Source organism: Necator americanus, chromosome V (genome assembly GCF_031761385.1).
Source record: "Necator americanus strain Aroian chromosome V, whole genome shotgun sequence".
Classification (NCBI taxonomy): Eukaryota; Metazoa; Nematoda; class Chromadorea; order Rhabditida; family Ancylostomatidae; genus Necator; species Necator americanus.
Window position 1 is genome coordinate 15,088,170 of NC_087375.1, and position 14,955 is coordinate 15,103,124.

The 14,955-nt window shown below is 40.8% G+C and overlaps 2 protein-coding genes across 4 annotated transcripts; both read right to left on the reverse strand.

Annotated features, from left to right (window-relative positions):
* Nucleotides 1-51: 51 nt before the first annotated feature.
* RB195_013937 (uncharacterized protein) lies at nt 52-5,408 on the reverse strand (the record flags this gene model as incomplete). Of its 3 annotated transcripts, none has more annotated exons than XM_064203978.1 (9): nt 52-153; nt 3,678-3,756; nt 3,853-3,929; nt 4,549-4,656; nt 4,739-4,802; nt 4,866-4,910; nt 4,996-5,084; nt 5,147-5,275; nt 5,355-5,408. In XM_064203978.1, 9 exons carry the CDS (start codon nt 5,406-5,408, stop codon nt 52-54), a joined length of 747 nt encoding a protein of 248 aa, XP_064059859.1. The 3 variants fall into 3 exon arrangements, with proteins under 3 accessions (XP_064059859.1, XP_064059860.1, XP_064059861.1); XM_064203979.1 differs by lacking the exon at nt 52-153 and adding an exon at nt 2,645-2,710; XM_064203980.1 differs by lacking the exons at nt 52-153; nt 3,678-3,756; nt 3,853-3,929 and having other exon boundaries at nt 4,471-4,656.
* A 3,661-nt stretch (nt 5,409-9,069) lies between these two features.
* RB195_013938 (uncharacterized protein) lies at nt 9,070-13,092 on the reverse strand (the record flags this gene model as incomplete). Its single annotated transcript, XM_064203981.1, has 4 exons — nt 9,070-9,147; nt 9,223-9,265; nt 9,321-9,389; nt 12,971-13,092. The coding sequence occupies 4 exons, from the start codon at nt 13,090-13,092 to the stop codon at nt 9,070-9,072; spliced, it is 312 nt and encodes a 103-aa protein (XP_064059862.1).
* Between the last annotated feature and the right edge of the window lie 1,863 nt (nt 13,093-14,955).

The window sequence follows — 14,955 nt, forward strand, 5'->3', positions numbered from 1 at the left end:
CACACATTTTCGTTTCTGTGTGACAGATTCTTAACAGTGTTGTTGTCATCTTTATTGCAAACAAAGAAGAAAGAACTGATTAAACAATTTAAACATCACTCTGAACGTAGCAATTGATACTTCTGGGGCAATAGATGAATGACTCAGAATATTCTGGAATTTCATTTAATGAAATTGAAGGAACATTCATTGTGCTTGCTCGTCGTTGTTGATGACCTGCCATGTTCTGTAGAGGACTGCTGAAAGCCACTACACTTTTTCTCAATTTTAAACGTAGGACGTAACAAGCCTGTGATCAAGAAAAATTAAACTATGTAGTCTCATTATATTCAAAAAATGCTAATTCTTTCAAACCTACACTTAGTGTAGTCGTAGATATATCTGGATCAAAACGTCAAGAACCACGGTGCAGCTGCGTAAGCGACTGGATTGGAAGGAACGCGGTCTAGATAGCGGTTCCAATCGAGATGCAATCATTGCGAACTGCAGCGATGTATGCTGATAACAGTAGTTTTCCCTCGGTCCTAACCGCTACGTTCCACCGCACCGCTTCGAGCGCAGGCGCTTACGCAACTGCAGCAAATCTCAGGTCGTTTTAACTAGTCTATGAATGCACTACTCAGAACGTCTTGCTAACGCCGGACTTCCGTCTTCCTGCGGTTCTCGCTTCGGTCGCCTTCACTTATCAATATAAATTGAAGTTATTTAGTTAGTTAGTTTCACTAGATTCGAATTGCTACAGAACTGAATTCCTCTTCTCCCAACAACGTTTTTTTTTGTTCTTTTTCTTCTAAGAGAACTTTACTATTGATGAAAGATTTAGTAGTTTTCTTCCTAAAAGGATTGTAACCTTACTCTGAGAATATTCAGAATTGATTTCACACCTTTAGTCTTTCGGCACCGCTACAAATTGGAAACATTATTTGAAGTATTGGATATTCTACAACACTTAAAATAGGATGATGCCTCGTTCCTTTCTCCAACACTTAACATAGGATGATGCCTCAACATGAAATAATGTGAATGTCATCAACAAGCGGACGAAGTTAAGGTTCTACGTCAGACGAACGGGCAGGGAAATAGACTTGCGCAGGAATAGGAAATGTAGGAATGAAACGCTACATTTTTCACGACTAAGAAATTACTCATTCACTTTTTGGCAAATCGACTTGGAATTATTGCCCAGTACTGTCGGACCAATAATTGCGCTAATTTCAGTTTTTGCGACGTCAGGCCAGCTGTGCAGTTTTAAGGACTTTCATTTGTTGGCGCACCAATTCTAAGAAACTGGACCCATCTCACTCCACTTTATCGCATTCTGGCCCCGGTGGACGGTGAAGCAATAATACAAGGCGAAATACAAATACAAATACAAACTGGTATTAGAAGGTGCTTGCAGAATAAATATATGCTATTCACCCCAAAGAAGTGACACAAAAAAAATCGCGTCTTTGATGCTTTTTACATCGTACGTGGGGTGCAGCAACAAGCTTAAACCAAAACAACATTTATAGAAAGTTTGAAGATTAATTAACATATAATTAATTAACTAGTTTGGATTGAGCTATTTGGATGCAAGAGAACAAGAGTTAAAGCCTGCGTATCACGATTTTGACGTGGTGCGGAACCCACAGCAAAGGCGTAGAGTTTGGATTGTAGATTACGGAAACCAATGTGGTTCCGCCCAGGTTTCCACTACATAAGAATGAGCACGTTGCCGTCTTCAACGCCGCTTTCTACGACGATTTCAGCCGCAACGCCGCAGCGCGCACCACCCTTGTGCACGTGCCGCATCTAAGTGCAAGCGGCCGAATATTGGTGATGTCTGAACACCAGTTTACTTAAGTGAAACTGATGAATAGGCTGTTAAGGGGACCGGAGGGTGTACATAAAAGATCGTTCCGACGTATCTGGTAGGATTTGAAGCGGTTCCCACGCCTTTTGTTAGGACGACTAGTGGGACTTGTGAGTAGGGCCACGTTCTTTTCAGTAATCTACAACCCAAAGTCTACAGTCTTTTTGCGTCCTCGTATGACGTAAACTTTGTGTTACGCTGTCTTTAAGATTATGCTTTTCTTATGAATTTAGGAAATCCTATCGTATCAAGGCAAAAAAATTAGTTGAATGAAAGATGAAAGTGGTGTTACAAAAGCAGATGAAGCCTTGGCAGCAGTGATTGGGATTGCTGACAGCAATGTTGACAGTGATTTAGCAGAATACTCCCACCTTCCGCTCTTGTTTCCTTTTCGACAAAATGGGACAAAACTATTATTTCACGGAAAATCCATTCCCTTCGTCGCAATTAATTAAACAACGACTGTTGACGATGTGGTTTTCGCGTTCTGCTGCTTTTGGAACGTTCATTAGCACTCGCCATTCAGACCACTTCCACAAGACCCCAGCTCGTGAATACAGGATCATTGCTCTAAGACTGAAGACACCTCCAAGCCGGGTCAGTCAGGTTAATGATAAAGAGAAAAGGAAACGTTTCTCTTTTTTCATGAAGGAGACCTGCGAGTTATAAGTACCTGGATAGCTCAACTTGACATAAACTAGATTAACTTCTCCCCAAGTAGTTCAAACCTCCTCGTGCCATTTTGTAGCATTGGCCTACTTCCCTCCCTATTACTCTCTATTATTCTTCTTAGGAAGATTTTAGATGAAATTGTTCACTACCTGACAGTTCTGCTCCTTCGCCTCGTCCAGGGGTCTAAATGGGGGCTAATCTAGACGATCCTTCAATGCTGTCAAAGCACCGGATCATCCTCAGGCAGTTTTCGTGTGGGGATGGTGTGATTGCTGGTAGCACGCAGGTGTCGTTCCCAAATATAACCATGACACCAAAAAAAACTCCGTAGGTAGATAGGAAATATTCTTCTCAAGTTTTTTCGACAACTTACAAACGACTGAACTTCTCGATGCTTGGGTTTCAACAGGTTTACCCCAAGTTGTACAAGAAGATTGCCGCTCATGAGAGCAAAAGAAAGCATGATGTTAACAACACAACCAGACTATTCAGGATAATTCCTAATGGGGTCGAGTGTGCCCAGGCGAAATAAGAAGCATGCCTTGCATCCATTCTAACATTATGAGATCACCTTTAAGTAATAAACCTCCGCAAGTAATAAAAAGAAGCACTGCAAAAATTTCAAGCTCATGCGCGGCACGCTTCTTTCAAAGCAGTGTGTATTTGTCGAATTGAGAAATGTGCTACAGTTCGACACACCATATATTTTCAATTATACCGTAGCAACTTTCGTTTACCCTTCTCTAGAGTACCCTATTTCGTATGATTCCATTAATGTCAAAGCGAATGTAGGAGTTCAAATAGACGTTGCTCCGCTTCTGCTTAACACTTCGTTTTACAGTTCGCGTTGTTAAGAACGTAGGCAAAACCGGCAGGGATAAGATCTATAGTTTTCCAACTCAGAAATATATGTTCAATTATACCGTAGTTATTTTTATGACCTTCAGATGCTGTCATAAGATTATCGATTAACCTCATTTCCTGTGTCTGGTCAATTTAAAGAAATAAGTCAACAAATGCCTGAGATGTAAAACAGCAACTAGGCAGTCTATTCATAGATCAAAGAATACCATTATTAGAATTTATTTCTATGCATATTTTTTGAAGAATGCCAGCTAAGCCAGCATTTTGACAGAGAAACTTCACCTACCTCTGGTTCAAGATCGCAAGCAGTACTGGCAAAAGTACATCTTTTCTTTTCGCGTCTAGTGATCTCACCCGACCTTTTGCTAAAAAAGACTGTGATATGAGAGTAATCTCACATTATAAGATACAGAAGACTCAAGACCATAAAATCTCCACAAAGAAAATAACACAACACTAACCTCATGGAATCCCACTCTTGAATCCGAGCCGAGACCGCAGGTACTGGTGAAGGAGAGCTCAATATTGCTGTCTCGCTCTGCAATAGAAAACGACCGAAAATACTACATTTTAGAGTGTAGCCGCGCATCCGTAGGGGTTATTATGGTCGTATTTTCAACCCCATACGTCTAGTTGAGTCAAAACGACAGGAATCACGACTGCAGTTGCGGTGGATTTCCGTACGCACTCGAAGCGACGCGCCGGAGGCAGCAGTAGGAACCGAGGTGGGATCGTCGCAAACTGCAGCGGTGGGTGGTGCCAGCAAGAGTTACCCGCGTACGCAATTGCTTCATGTCGTTTTGACTCTACTATATGTAGTCAAAGTGATCAATGTATGCTAATATAATCAGTATCTATGTCAGTATAAGTCAAAGATGGTTCGTGGAATGTTGTCGGGCTCAGTTGCAGACATTTTGTTCACACAGTAAGACGCTCTGCAAAGGTAAGGCTTCCAGCAACAACAACAGCAACAGCCCAAGTCCCGCCAGTTTAATATCTCATCTAATAAAATAAATAAGTGTATGTATGCAAATAAATGTATTCATGTTCAACACGTGAGAAGAAGGTTAGAAAACCGCTCATCTTCGAAATTTTTGATCGAATGAAATTGTAAAGATCTTCGATGCATCTTCAGTAACGTCAAAGACTCTGCAAACCTTCTCGCCAAAGAATTTCGTTCTGAGTTCTTTGTTCTTCTCATTGATATCCTTCAGTTCCTTCTCCAAGTTCGCGTAATCAGCTGCCAGATCCCCATCATTGTCACTCTGTTCCAAATATTCGTTTGAAATTTCCCGTTTCGATTAGAATGGGATAAAAACGACCGTCACAAAAATTGTAACTTCTCACCAGCGGTTTTTGCACTTCCTCGTCCGGTATTGTTGGTCTACTACATGAACGCGATATCTGTGCTCTGTATAAAAAATGCTTCCATTGCAACTCCGTAATTTACGATTCCTTTTGTTTTTCTACTCACCTATGATAGTGACTGGATGAGGACGGGGAGACCTGTTTTTGTGCTCTGTAATAAGTACATTTCCACAAAATAGAACTAATAAGCCAGAAAAATCTTAAATTGGCTACTAGCAACGGAAGCGACAAGTAACCTCTTCTCATCAGAGGAACTGTCCAATATCGATAATCGCTTTCGCATAGGAACTTCCAGCGAGCTGGAGCTGACATCTCGTCTGGAGTCCTTCAAAACCGATTAATGTATGAAAGCGTACAGAGCAACAAAAACACTGAAGCTGTTTGTACCCTTCGAGGTCGGAAATGAATTGTTTCTCTTGTTTCTGTAATAGTAGTTGTCTTGCTTTCCTTCACAATTTTATCGATGTCTACGTCGGAAGAGACTGACGTTCTGCTCAAGCGTTGCTTCAATTCCTGCTGAACAACACAGATAAAAACGTCGATTCCTCTGTGAATCAGTAGAGTAGACCTTGACTGACGTTTAATCGGCACTTACATTGTTTGTCTTCGTGTAGTTATGAATTAAAATGTCAAATATGTCCTCCCCCATACTCGGAAACCAAGATGTGACCTACAGGTTATAGTTAGTTAGGTATACGTAAATTTTGCTTTCTTTTTTTTTGAGAAGAATCCGGTGGCTTTCGATATCACAGCGGCTATGCACGCAGTGCCTTCCCACTCGCTTATTCTCTGTAAAAATATTATTCTTCACTCCACTTGTTTGCTGCACTTAACCAGAAGAGTGTCCTTTTTACCATCAAAAATTTCGCGAAAATTTTTCAACCAAGTGATTTTGAAACAAAAACGTTCTACGACACTTTTTAGAAAGCATTTGCAAAAACAGAGGGATGATTTTTACAAACTTTCAATTATTTCAAACATACTATATCCCTTGACACTAGTGATGGATCAAAAATAGCGTTCATTGGTGAACTACACGACAAGCGTGCAATTGTCTGTCTTTTCTTTCCTGTGCGTTTGTTCAAGAAATTGTGAATTGGTTTAGGTGCTGTGTGAAGTAGCCGGTTTGTCCTGCACGTCAAGAGCTTAGAGGCAGCATACCACGATTCTTGAAGTGACGTAGTGAAGGAATCCGTGGGACAATCAAGAGTTATGGTTGAAAATTGCGGGATCAGAGGTGGTTCCGCTCATTTCTCCCTGATCGTCTTACTAAATCAAAGAGAAGTGTTTTCTAGTACTTCAGGTCGCGACTGTGGCTCCTCCTTCTCCACAATCGAACGTGCTTCAACCGCCTCGAATTCAGACGGAATTCATTCAATAACCTTGGAAATTGTTTGTTATCCTTCGTAGAAAACGACATTTTTTTCAAGAAGATTTCACTTGCAACGCGCCATTTGCGACTCTGGGTACGCTTTTTCCCTCTAGACTGGTATCACGAAGTAGAATTTGTGCGTATGTGCTAGAAAGAACTAGAGGACCCTATGGTAAGGGCCTAATTCGACAGTAGCGGTTATTATTGCGCCAGCTCCGCGCAAGAATTCAAAGCAAATTTGTCAGCAAGTAAATGAGACGACCTGAATGAACCGTTTTATGCCCATGACAACAGCATTCTCTTATCCTTCTTAACGAAGAGCGAAAAAGAAAAAAAAAGAAAAAGTGAACTTTGATTCTGTGTGGAGCTTTTCCGAAGAAAAAACAGAAGTTGCGTCTACTTTGAATTTTCATTAATCAGTGAAGACGAATGAAGCAAGCCCAATGAAAAGTCGGAAATCCGGTTGGGGACGTTCAGACTGTTACATTTATGTAAAGAAATATGGGACTGTGGTGAAAAAAGGAAAGTAAAATAAACCATTGCTTACTGCAACGAATCCAAAGCAGTGGGCGTTAGCGAACCCCGAATCTTTGTTTATAAATCCGTTTAGCCGAAACTATCACAATCACACATCATCGAATAACTAATGATGCAAACTTCTCCACAGCTCTAGAAGTATTTTAAAACAAGATACTAATGTTTGTGACACCAAGGATTATATTTTTCTGTTTTCCAAGAAATAAATTGTTCTTCTAAAAGCGGAACTAGTGCCAATTTAATCTACAGGTTAATTCAAAAAGTTGTTAATTCTAAAATGACACTCCTCGAGAAATACGACAGTTGAGTCAAAAATGTTTAAAAAGAACAAGTGATGAAAGTGCTACAACTTCATCTTTTCACCGATTTGATTCTAAGAGGGGTTTGGTAGCTCATGTTTAGGCAAAAAAAACACTGTCCATTAGTGTTAATAGGTTTTTGAAAAAAAAAAAAAACTCAAAGAGATCTTCGCCAAGGTTACACCAGACCTACTCGGAAAGCACATGGAAACGGTTGTGAGGCTTACTTAAACTCCCATGTCATTTATGTTCTTTGTTTTGCTGACAAAGTTTTGGTGGAGCTTTATTCACATCCTTATGTTTCGACAACTTCGGCTTTATTAAAAGGCCAAAAAACGGTTCGCAATTAGATAGACTCCAAGGTTTCAAGAAGAGAGGACTTGGAGAATGTATTAAGAAATGATCAGACTTAAAGGCATCACCCCTCTGAGCTGGTGCAGATTTCGGGTGGAGTATTCTTATAAGGGGTAGTAGATTACGGAGAGGGGGATGATTCCGTCCATTTCTTCCTAATTGCCGTAAAAAAAACGGCCCGGAAGATGCGGCGCCCCACAAGGCTGACGCGCTCCAGTCGAACTCCCTGTAGAAAATAGTGCGCCAAAACGCCTGAAGCCGTATATTCCGGGCCGTTTTTTTACGGCAGTCAGGAAGAAATGGACGGAATCACTCTCATCCCCATAATCTACTATGCCATATACGAATACTCCACCTGAAATCCGTACCACCTCAGATCCGTGGAGTGATGTCTTTAAGTGGTAATGCATGCTCATTAGTGGAAATGCCATAGTGCGTAGTAGGTCTTCATAGCAAGAAATAAAGGAAACGTCATGAATAGAAAACAAACTCGACGCATCGATTCACGAGTTATAAGTTCAGAATTCGTCCATCAGCTAAGGAAATTAGCACTGAAATACGAGATTTCTGAGCTTTAGTAAGCTATACATCAGTGAAACAGGTTAACAGCTGAGTATCCGGATCAATGAGCATTCGAGCACCAGGCGCAAAGGTGATTTAACTCATTAGAACTTTTGGGCGCTAGGTAACATGAGTCGTCATGAGAAATGCAACAGTAATGACTTTAGTTTGGCATGGATCGGCGCGAGACTATACGGGCAAAAACACTAGAAGCTGATTCCGAGTTTCTCCTAGAAAGCTATAAACAACCGAAATACATGATTGACAACTACCAGCGTCATCATGGCTCTCGTTATGTGTCATCCTATGCGCGAGCCTACAAAACGATGGATTTGGAAGCATTAAAAAACTGTCTATAATCAACTGGGTTAACGTCAGTAGGCTAGCAGGAAAGATAATTATTAGTCAAATCCAATCACAAATGGAAATCCAAAGAATCCATAATCGCAAAAACTCAAAGCATTATAAAAGCCCCACTTGCTAAGCATAACATAGTTCAGTATCAAAGAATTTCTTTTGAAAACTTTTTCTGTAGGTTGGTAGTATGAATTTTGACCAAATTAACAAAAACAACAACGAAAATAGCAATATGTTTCCAAAAATCGAACTTTCTGAAAAAAAAAACACAAACAAAGACTAATCAGACTTGCCTCCATTCGGCAACACCCCTTCTCATCAGAAATTCGGAAACGTCAGATCAAAGTGTCTGTTAAATAACGAGAAGTGGAGTACAGTAGGTGTTGACAATAATAATAGGTTAGTTAACGGAGTTCCAAGGATGTAAGCAGCAGAGGTTGGGCTCACTATTTGTACTATTTCGCGGAGCCACCTTCGAACTAGAGTCTTAATCCGCTTTCTAACCACTTGGGGGTAATCGATGGCAAAAGCGGAATTTTTGAACACCTCGCCGACTAAGAATTCTTCTTCACTCCGCTTACTCTTGAAACGTTGCCTTCACACGCGCATCGGCGCAACAACCAGCCAAAGATCGTAGCAACTCATTTCGCGAATGGTAGATTGATCACTCGGGTGTTTATTCCACGAGTACTCCACTTTCCGTACGTTTGAAAACTTCAGCCCTGAGAAGCTTAAAGAGACATGCGACAGTAACCATTATGGAAAAGATATGTGTGTAAACATAAAACGTTCATAGTAAACTTTATAAGGATAACAAACAATTTCCAAGGTTATTGTATGAATTCCGTCTGAATTCGAGGCGGTTGGAGCACTTTCAATTGTGGAGGAGGAGGAGCCACAGTCGCGACCTGAACAAATCTTTGACTTGAAGTACTAGAAAACACTTCTCTTTGATTTAGTGGAAAACTGATGAGAGCACTCACCTTATCGTTCCTGCTTGAAATCTCTGAAATGTCCTCATCGTCTCTGAAAAATTGAAGAACGACTTAAGGTCTAAAAATGAGCTGCAGCAATAGTATACCTTTCTTCAGGAATTGCATCTTTCCTTACTCCTGCAATAGCCAACTCAAGTTCAGTTTTACTGCTGGGCCTTAATTAAAAGTAAAAATAAAAGATATATGAAAGTCCCAGTTTTTTTGAGCCACTCAGACATTTTTATCACTTCTATCACGAATCTTCTCGATTTTATTCAAATCGTTACTTAGCTATATATTATCTAGGATGATGTAACGCTGCCCAGAACTCACACAAGCACAATAACACAAGCTGCAAAAGAGCAATAATTTTAGATCAGGGGTAGGAATCAGAACGTTTTGTCAACCCTTGCGGCAAGTATTGGTAAAAAAAGAGAAAATGAGAAAACCTCGGACTTATTTCTTTTCTTCTTTTCTTTTTTTGACAGCATACTTTGTGATGACTTAAAGGCATCATCCCACGAATTTGATGTGGTGCAGATTTCAGGTGGATCATTCTTATAAGGGATAGTAGATTATGAAGAGGAGGGTGATTCCGTCCATTTCTTTCTAATTACAGTAAGAAACGGCCCGAAAGATGCGGCGCCGCACAAGGCTGGCGCGCCCCAGTCGAACTCCTTGTAGAGAATAGTGCGCCAGGACGCCCGAAGCCGTATCGTCCGGGCCGTTTTTTACAGCAATTAGGAAGAAATGAACGGAATCACCCCCTCTACATAATCCACTATACTATATACGAATACTCCACCTGGAATCTGTACCACCTCATTTTCGTGGAGTGATGCCTTTAATTGACCCAAGCGGGGGACTTATATTATCGCCTGACGCGATTGCTTGCATCTTCGCCGAGGTGTGTTCTCCTTGAGCGTAGCTCTGCCCAACCTACTCGATCTTCAGTAAGAGCTTGCACAGAAGCAACCCATTCGTCGCTTTTGCTCCATCTTCTGCAAACGTTACGTCTCGCCTGAACTGCCTTTCCACTCCGTGGGGCCTCAGTTCTTCTTTCACCTCTCCACTCCAGAACTTCGGTACAGTAGATGTTGAAGTGATCCCTTCAAATTGGTAAGGTTGTCTCACCGACAGCGCCTCCATTAGCAGTGTAGAGGACTGCAGAACATCTTTTCATTCCGCCGCTGTACTGTTCTACAGTTTCTTCGGGGTCGTTATTCTCCCATGCCTCTTCAAACTCCTTGGCTCCTGATATCCATTCATTCCTGCGACTTTTTTTTGCAATTGACGACGCAGCTTCCTTCTTAGACGCTTCTCCTGGTTGAAATCACTGATACTGCGGGTGACAGATAAGGAACTATACGTGCATCTTGTCTCCGCTGATACGAAAACAAACGTTTTCATTCTCATGGAACCGGGATCCGCGTAATGTATACACTCTGTAAGGGAGCCTCGCAAAGCCTACTCCTTGTCCGTACTGCAACATGAACAGATAGTCGCTGGCGAAATTTCTTTCGTCTTTAAGGCCTGCTGTATCAATCTTCGATCGAGTAGTAACTCTTCTGTTTCTTCTATGGAACTGTACTCTGAAGCTGAAAAGAACAGAGGTGGTAACAGACAAAAACGACGTTCCAAACAGCTCTAAATTTCTGAATATCCGACTTATGAATGCTCCTCGTCAGCACCGTAGTTCATCTGTAGTTTGAGCCCTCATCTTTCGTTTGCTCTGTTCTTCAGGCGTCAGAATGGTTGAGCCCTGCCAAATAAGCCGATGATGACGATGATTCCTATCGAGTGTAGAAGGGCTGAAGAGACTCGTCCGTTTGCACACGTCAACCAGACGGCAACCGCCATCGGACGTGTGTTTGACAGGGTAGCATTATTTGTAGTATTCTAGCACATTGGGTTGTTTTTCAGGTCCCATCTTTGCATTCCCGTCGATTCCAACAATGACCACATGCAAGATGGGTGCCCTACACATCAATGCATAGACATCATCATAGAAATCGTTTTTGTCCTTTTTCTTCGGTCTTGTAAAGGCGCTTCTTGACGACGATGAGGCAAATTTCTCCAGCTGTTATTTTATTTGTTCCTCACAACTATCCTCCAGTTATCTACCTTCTTTTCATCAGCATCGCCACAGTACATGGTGCAATCTCGGGCACTGATGACGGGTCGGTTTCTGTGAGTGCGAGTTTCAGTGCGAGTTTTGCAGTGCAGCGAGCGGTACACAGAGATATCACAGAAGTTCAGACAGGACTGCTTCTTGGATTTCGCTCGACAAAGTACGGCAGATCGGCATGACAAAACGGGGGTTGTTGTCAAAGTTTCCATCCTCCCTCTACGCGGATGACCTTTCAGGTTGTGTGCTTTGGCGATGTGTTGTGCTACAGCTAGCAGCATGTGAGAATCTTGCGCCCTATAGCTGTGCAGTCTATATTGCTCGGACAAAGAGTATCACAAAAAAAGTATCGGATTTATTATTTAGCTCCATTTTTTCACTTCCCTCATTGGTTATTTCAAATGATAATGGATATGGAAGGACTGCATTTTCTGTTTTGTAACAAATTATCTGTTTAGCATAACAGACTTGGCTGATGTGATCGATGATCATTGATTTCTGTGTTTTTTGTGTTCCAGAAAATTCATGTGACGAACCATTCTGAGTTATCCAGACGGCGACGGCAAGAAACTAATTTACAGAACGTTGAAAGTTTCTAAGGAGGGTACAATAGTTCTCGATCGGAAAATCGAAAATATTCAAGAATATGCCAAACCTAGAATACTATCATGCAAAAATAAACTCTGTTACCAATACTAGTTTAATAAGCGAAAAACATAAAAAAAACGAAAATTTTTGGTATATTTCTCCAGAGAAGAAGTAGAGGCTATTTTCGAGCACACATTTATTTGCATCACCTCATATTTATTTAAGAAATTCTCTATATTTTTTTGTCTAAAATCTCATGGTTTTCGTTCAGGAAGAGACTTTGCAGATAGGAATTCCACTACCTCTTTACGCTTGTATAGGTCAGCCAATCTAGAATTGGATATCAAGTCGCAAGCCTACAGTAAGAGGCTTCCTACTTAGCACAAGATCCCTGGAATGGATTTGCACCTCTAACGCCACAAATAAATGAATACGCTCTGAAAATCCACAATGAACTAAAAGCGCCTCTATTTCCGAAACAATAATCTGCGCGAGTGCCACCTCTTTTTGAATTGTATGAAACAAACATACAAAAATGAATACAATTACTAATATGCAAAGCACTTGGAAAGATAATAGGGAAGAAAGACTTTTTGAATGTTTAAAAACGTTGACGTGGATGTCATTGCCATTCTCTAATATCTCCCATATCGAGATGGAGTGCTTATCCTTGTGGAAGACATCTGCAGTGGTTCTGGTCTTCCAGGAGCTGTTACTATTGCAAACATTGCATATGTTGTTCACAGATGTTAGTTAATCTATCGATCAATAACAGTTTTTCGTATCGGGAGCTAGGAAGGAAATCCTCGAAAATAAATTGCGCGATTGAACTCGACACAGACATAGGATGAATGAAGTTACTTAATAGAGTGTGGGTTCTGTTCACACTGATTTGTGTATGGAAGAACAATTTTGTATTTCTCCTTTTTGTTTTGTGAAATGATTCATTGCCTCATTTCATTCAAGAGCTAAAAGCAGAGTAAAATGCAGATGTGATGTTTGAGGAAGAGAGTTTTTGCGATGGAAAGAGACTGCTCTCACCTGAACCGTGCTAAGTCATTCGGTCCCGAAGGTCGTCGGAACAACACAGGACTTCTCTCTTTCGGATGATGATAAACTGATGGTGCGACCTTCGTGCCAGATCCTGTGGCGGAATCCGTCATCCCAGAGCAGTTTCTGAGCACGTCGTTGTCGATGGTCGATTTCGGTACAAGTGAAGCGAGATGCCTCGAAAACGATGACTCAGAGGAATCAACAAAAGAGGAAACATTTCTGACATCAAGAGACAACATATGAACAATGCGCCTTCTTTGAGTTCCAGTACGAACGAAAACCTCTCTAAAAGAATTTCCACTCAATAAAAACAATTATAGGTGCGATAAAGTTTTGGAGACTATTGAAGCGCTGAGAGGATCAGTAAATGGACTTCAATGTAACATTCGAGTTTCTTCAATGAGTTAGACAGTCGATAACGTTCACAATTCTTGAAAGCTGTTTTCTAAGAATTCTTCTCCTGATTGAAAACAAATGTTTCCCGCAGAAAGGTACTGTTGGCGATCGTTAATCAACCCATCGTTTCTCCCAACATCCATTTCGTCATGGAAGCGCAGTGAAGAGCAAACAGCACGTAATAAGGCGCAATTCAGAATCAGCTTTTCAATGAACCCACCGTAAACGATAAAAATGGCAGATGTTAGAAGAGAAGAACGTTCCATCAAATTTTGCGAAAAAAAACTCGTTAGTTTAGAAGTCACAACGTGATCAGAACCAATTTGGATTCAAACATTTCAAGTGACAATACGAAGTGTTGTGTAGGTGTCAAGAATTGAGCTCCAGAAAAATCGTATTTGTGGAACATTTGAGACAGTCCAAGCCACTTCGACTGGCGATAAATACTGTAGAGAAAGCAAACAAACAGAGCCTTATTTGCCTTTCTGTAGAAACATCTCTCACTATAAGTGTCAACACTAGCCCAAATCACTTGAGACCTTTAAAGAAGCCCGCACGAAAACATGTGGGTCGCAGGGTGGACCGCAACTTGTAGTCTGGCCCAATTTTAGCACAAAACCACTGCTTTCTAGAAGAATTGCGGCTTTTCGTGATTCCCTGCACCCACAACCAAAGCTGCGCTGTTCCCATCCATGAATATCTGTTTGTCCAGGCTTGCTTACCACGTTAAACTGCAAAATGATCATGGCAGCGGCTTAGAGATAGTGCATCAGCTGTGATAAGTTTTATGAAAATTGACCTTATATGAAAGCGGCTGTCGATCTACACAGTTCGCGGATTTCTTTCGGAACCTATTGATCTTTCAAAGCAACTTTATCGAGACATGTTAAGTAAGGCCTAGAATGACAAAGGTAACTCCCGGAAAAGGAGTTTTTGATCACTGTTCGCTGTTCTTGTTAAATTTCGCCCGTAGTTGTGACTACTACATCCTAGTTGTTCATTTATAGCCAAAATCAAATTATGTTTCCATCTAATATTTCAGGTTTCATTTTGAATTTAACTTTTCAGCGCTTCAGTAAACAAACTGAATTTTCTAGGTATCGCTCGAGCATCGTAGAATCTACTGTTAATGAAATTTCAAAGATGTGAACCGGTCATCAACTAGCAAAAACATGTGGAGACATAGTGGATTTGTTGCAATCATCAATTGAAATTGTATTCAAATGTTAATTCCTCGACTTTTAGTTTATAGTGAATAAGACAATCACTATCTTTATCTCAAAGTAAAGCTTCTTAGCGAGTAAAAGTGTAGATGTATACAGCAGCGAAACAGAAGACCCTTAAAGAAGTAAAATTCTTAATACAACAGTTTTGTTAAAACTAATGCTTGGTTTCTCGTAACATTTTTTAAAAAAATTCTACAAATTTTCACAACAAAAAAAAGCATGAATATACAACGGAAAACGGCCATAGCAAAACCAGGCATCTCCCATCGTGCTACAATACACTCTCGCCAAAAATATACATAAACAATGCCAAATAGTCGATGAAGTCGTTGAGTTAGATTCAGTTAGAGA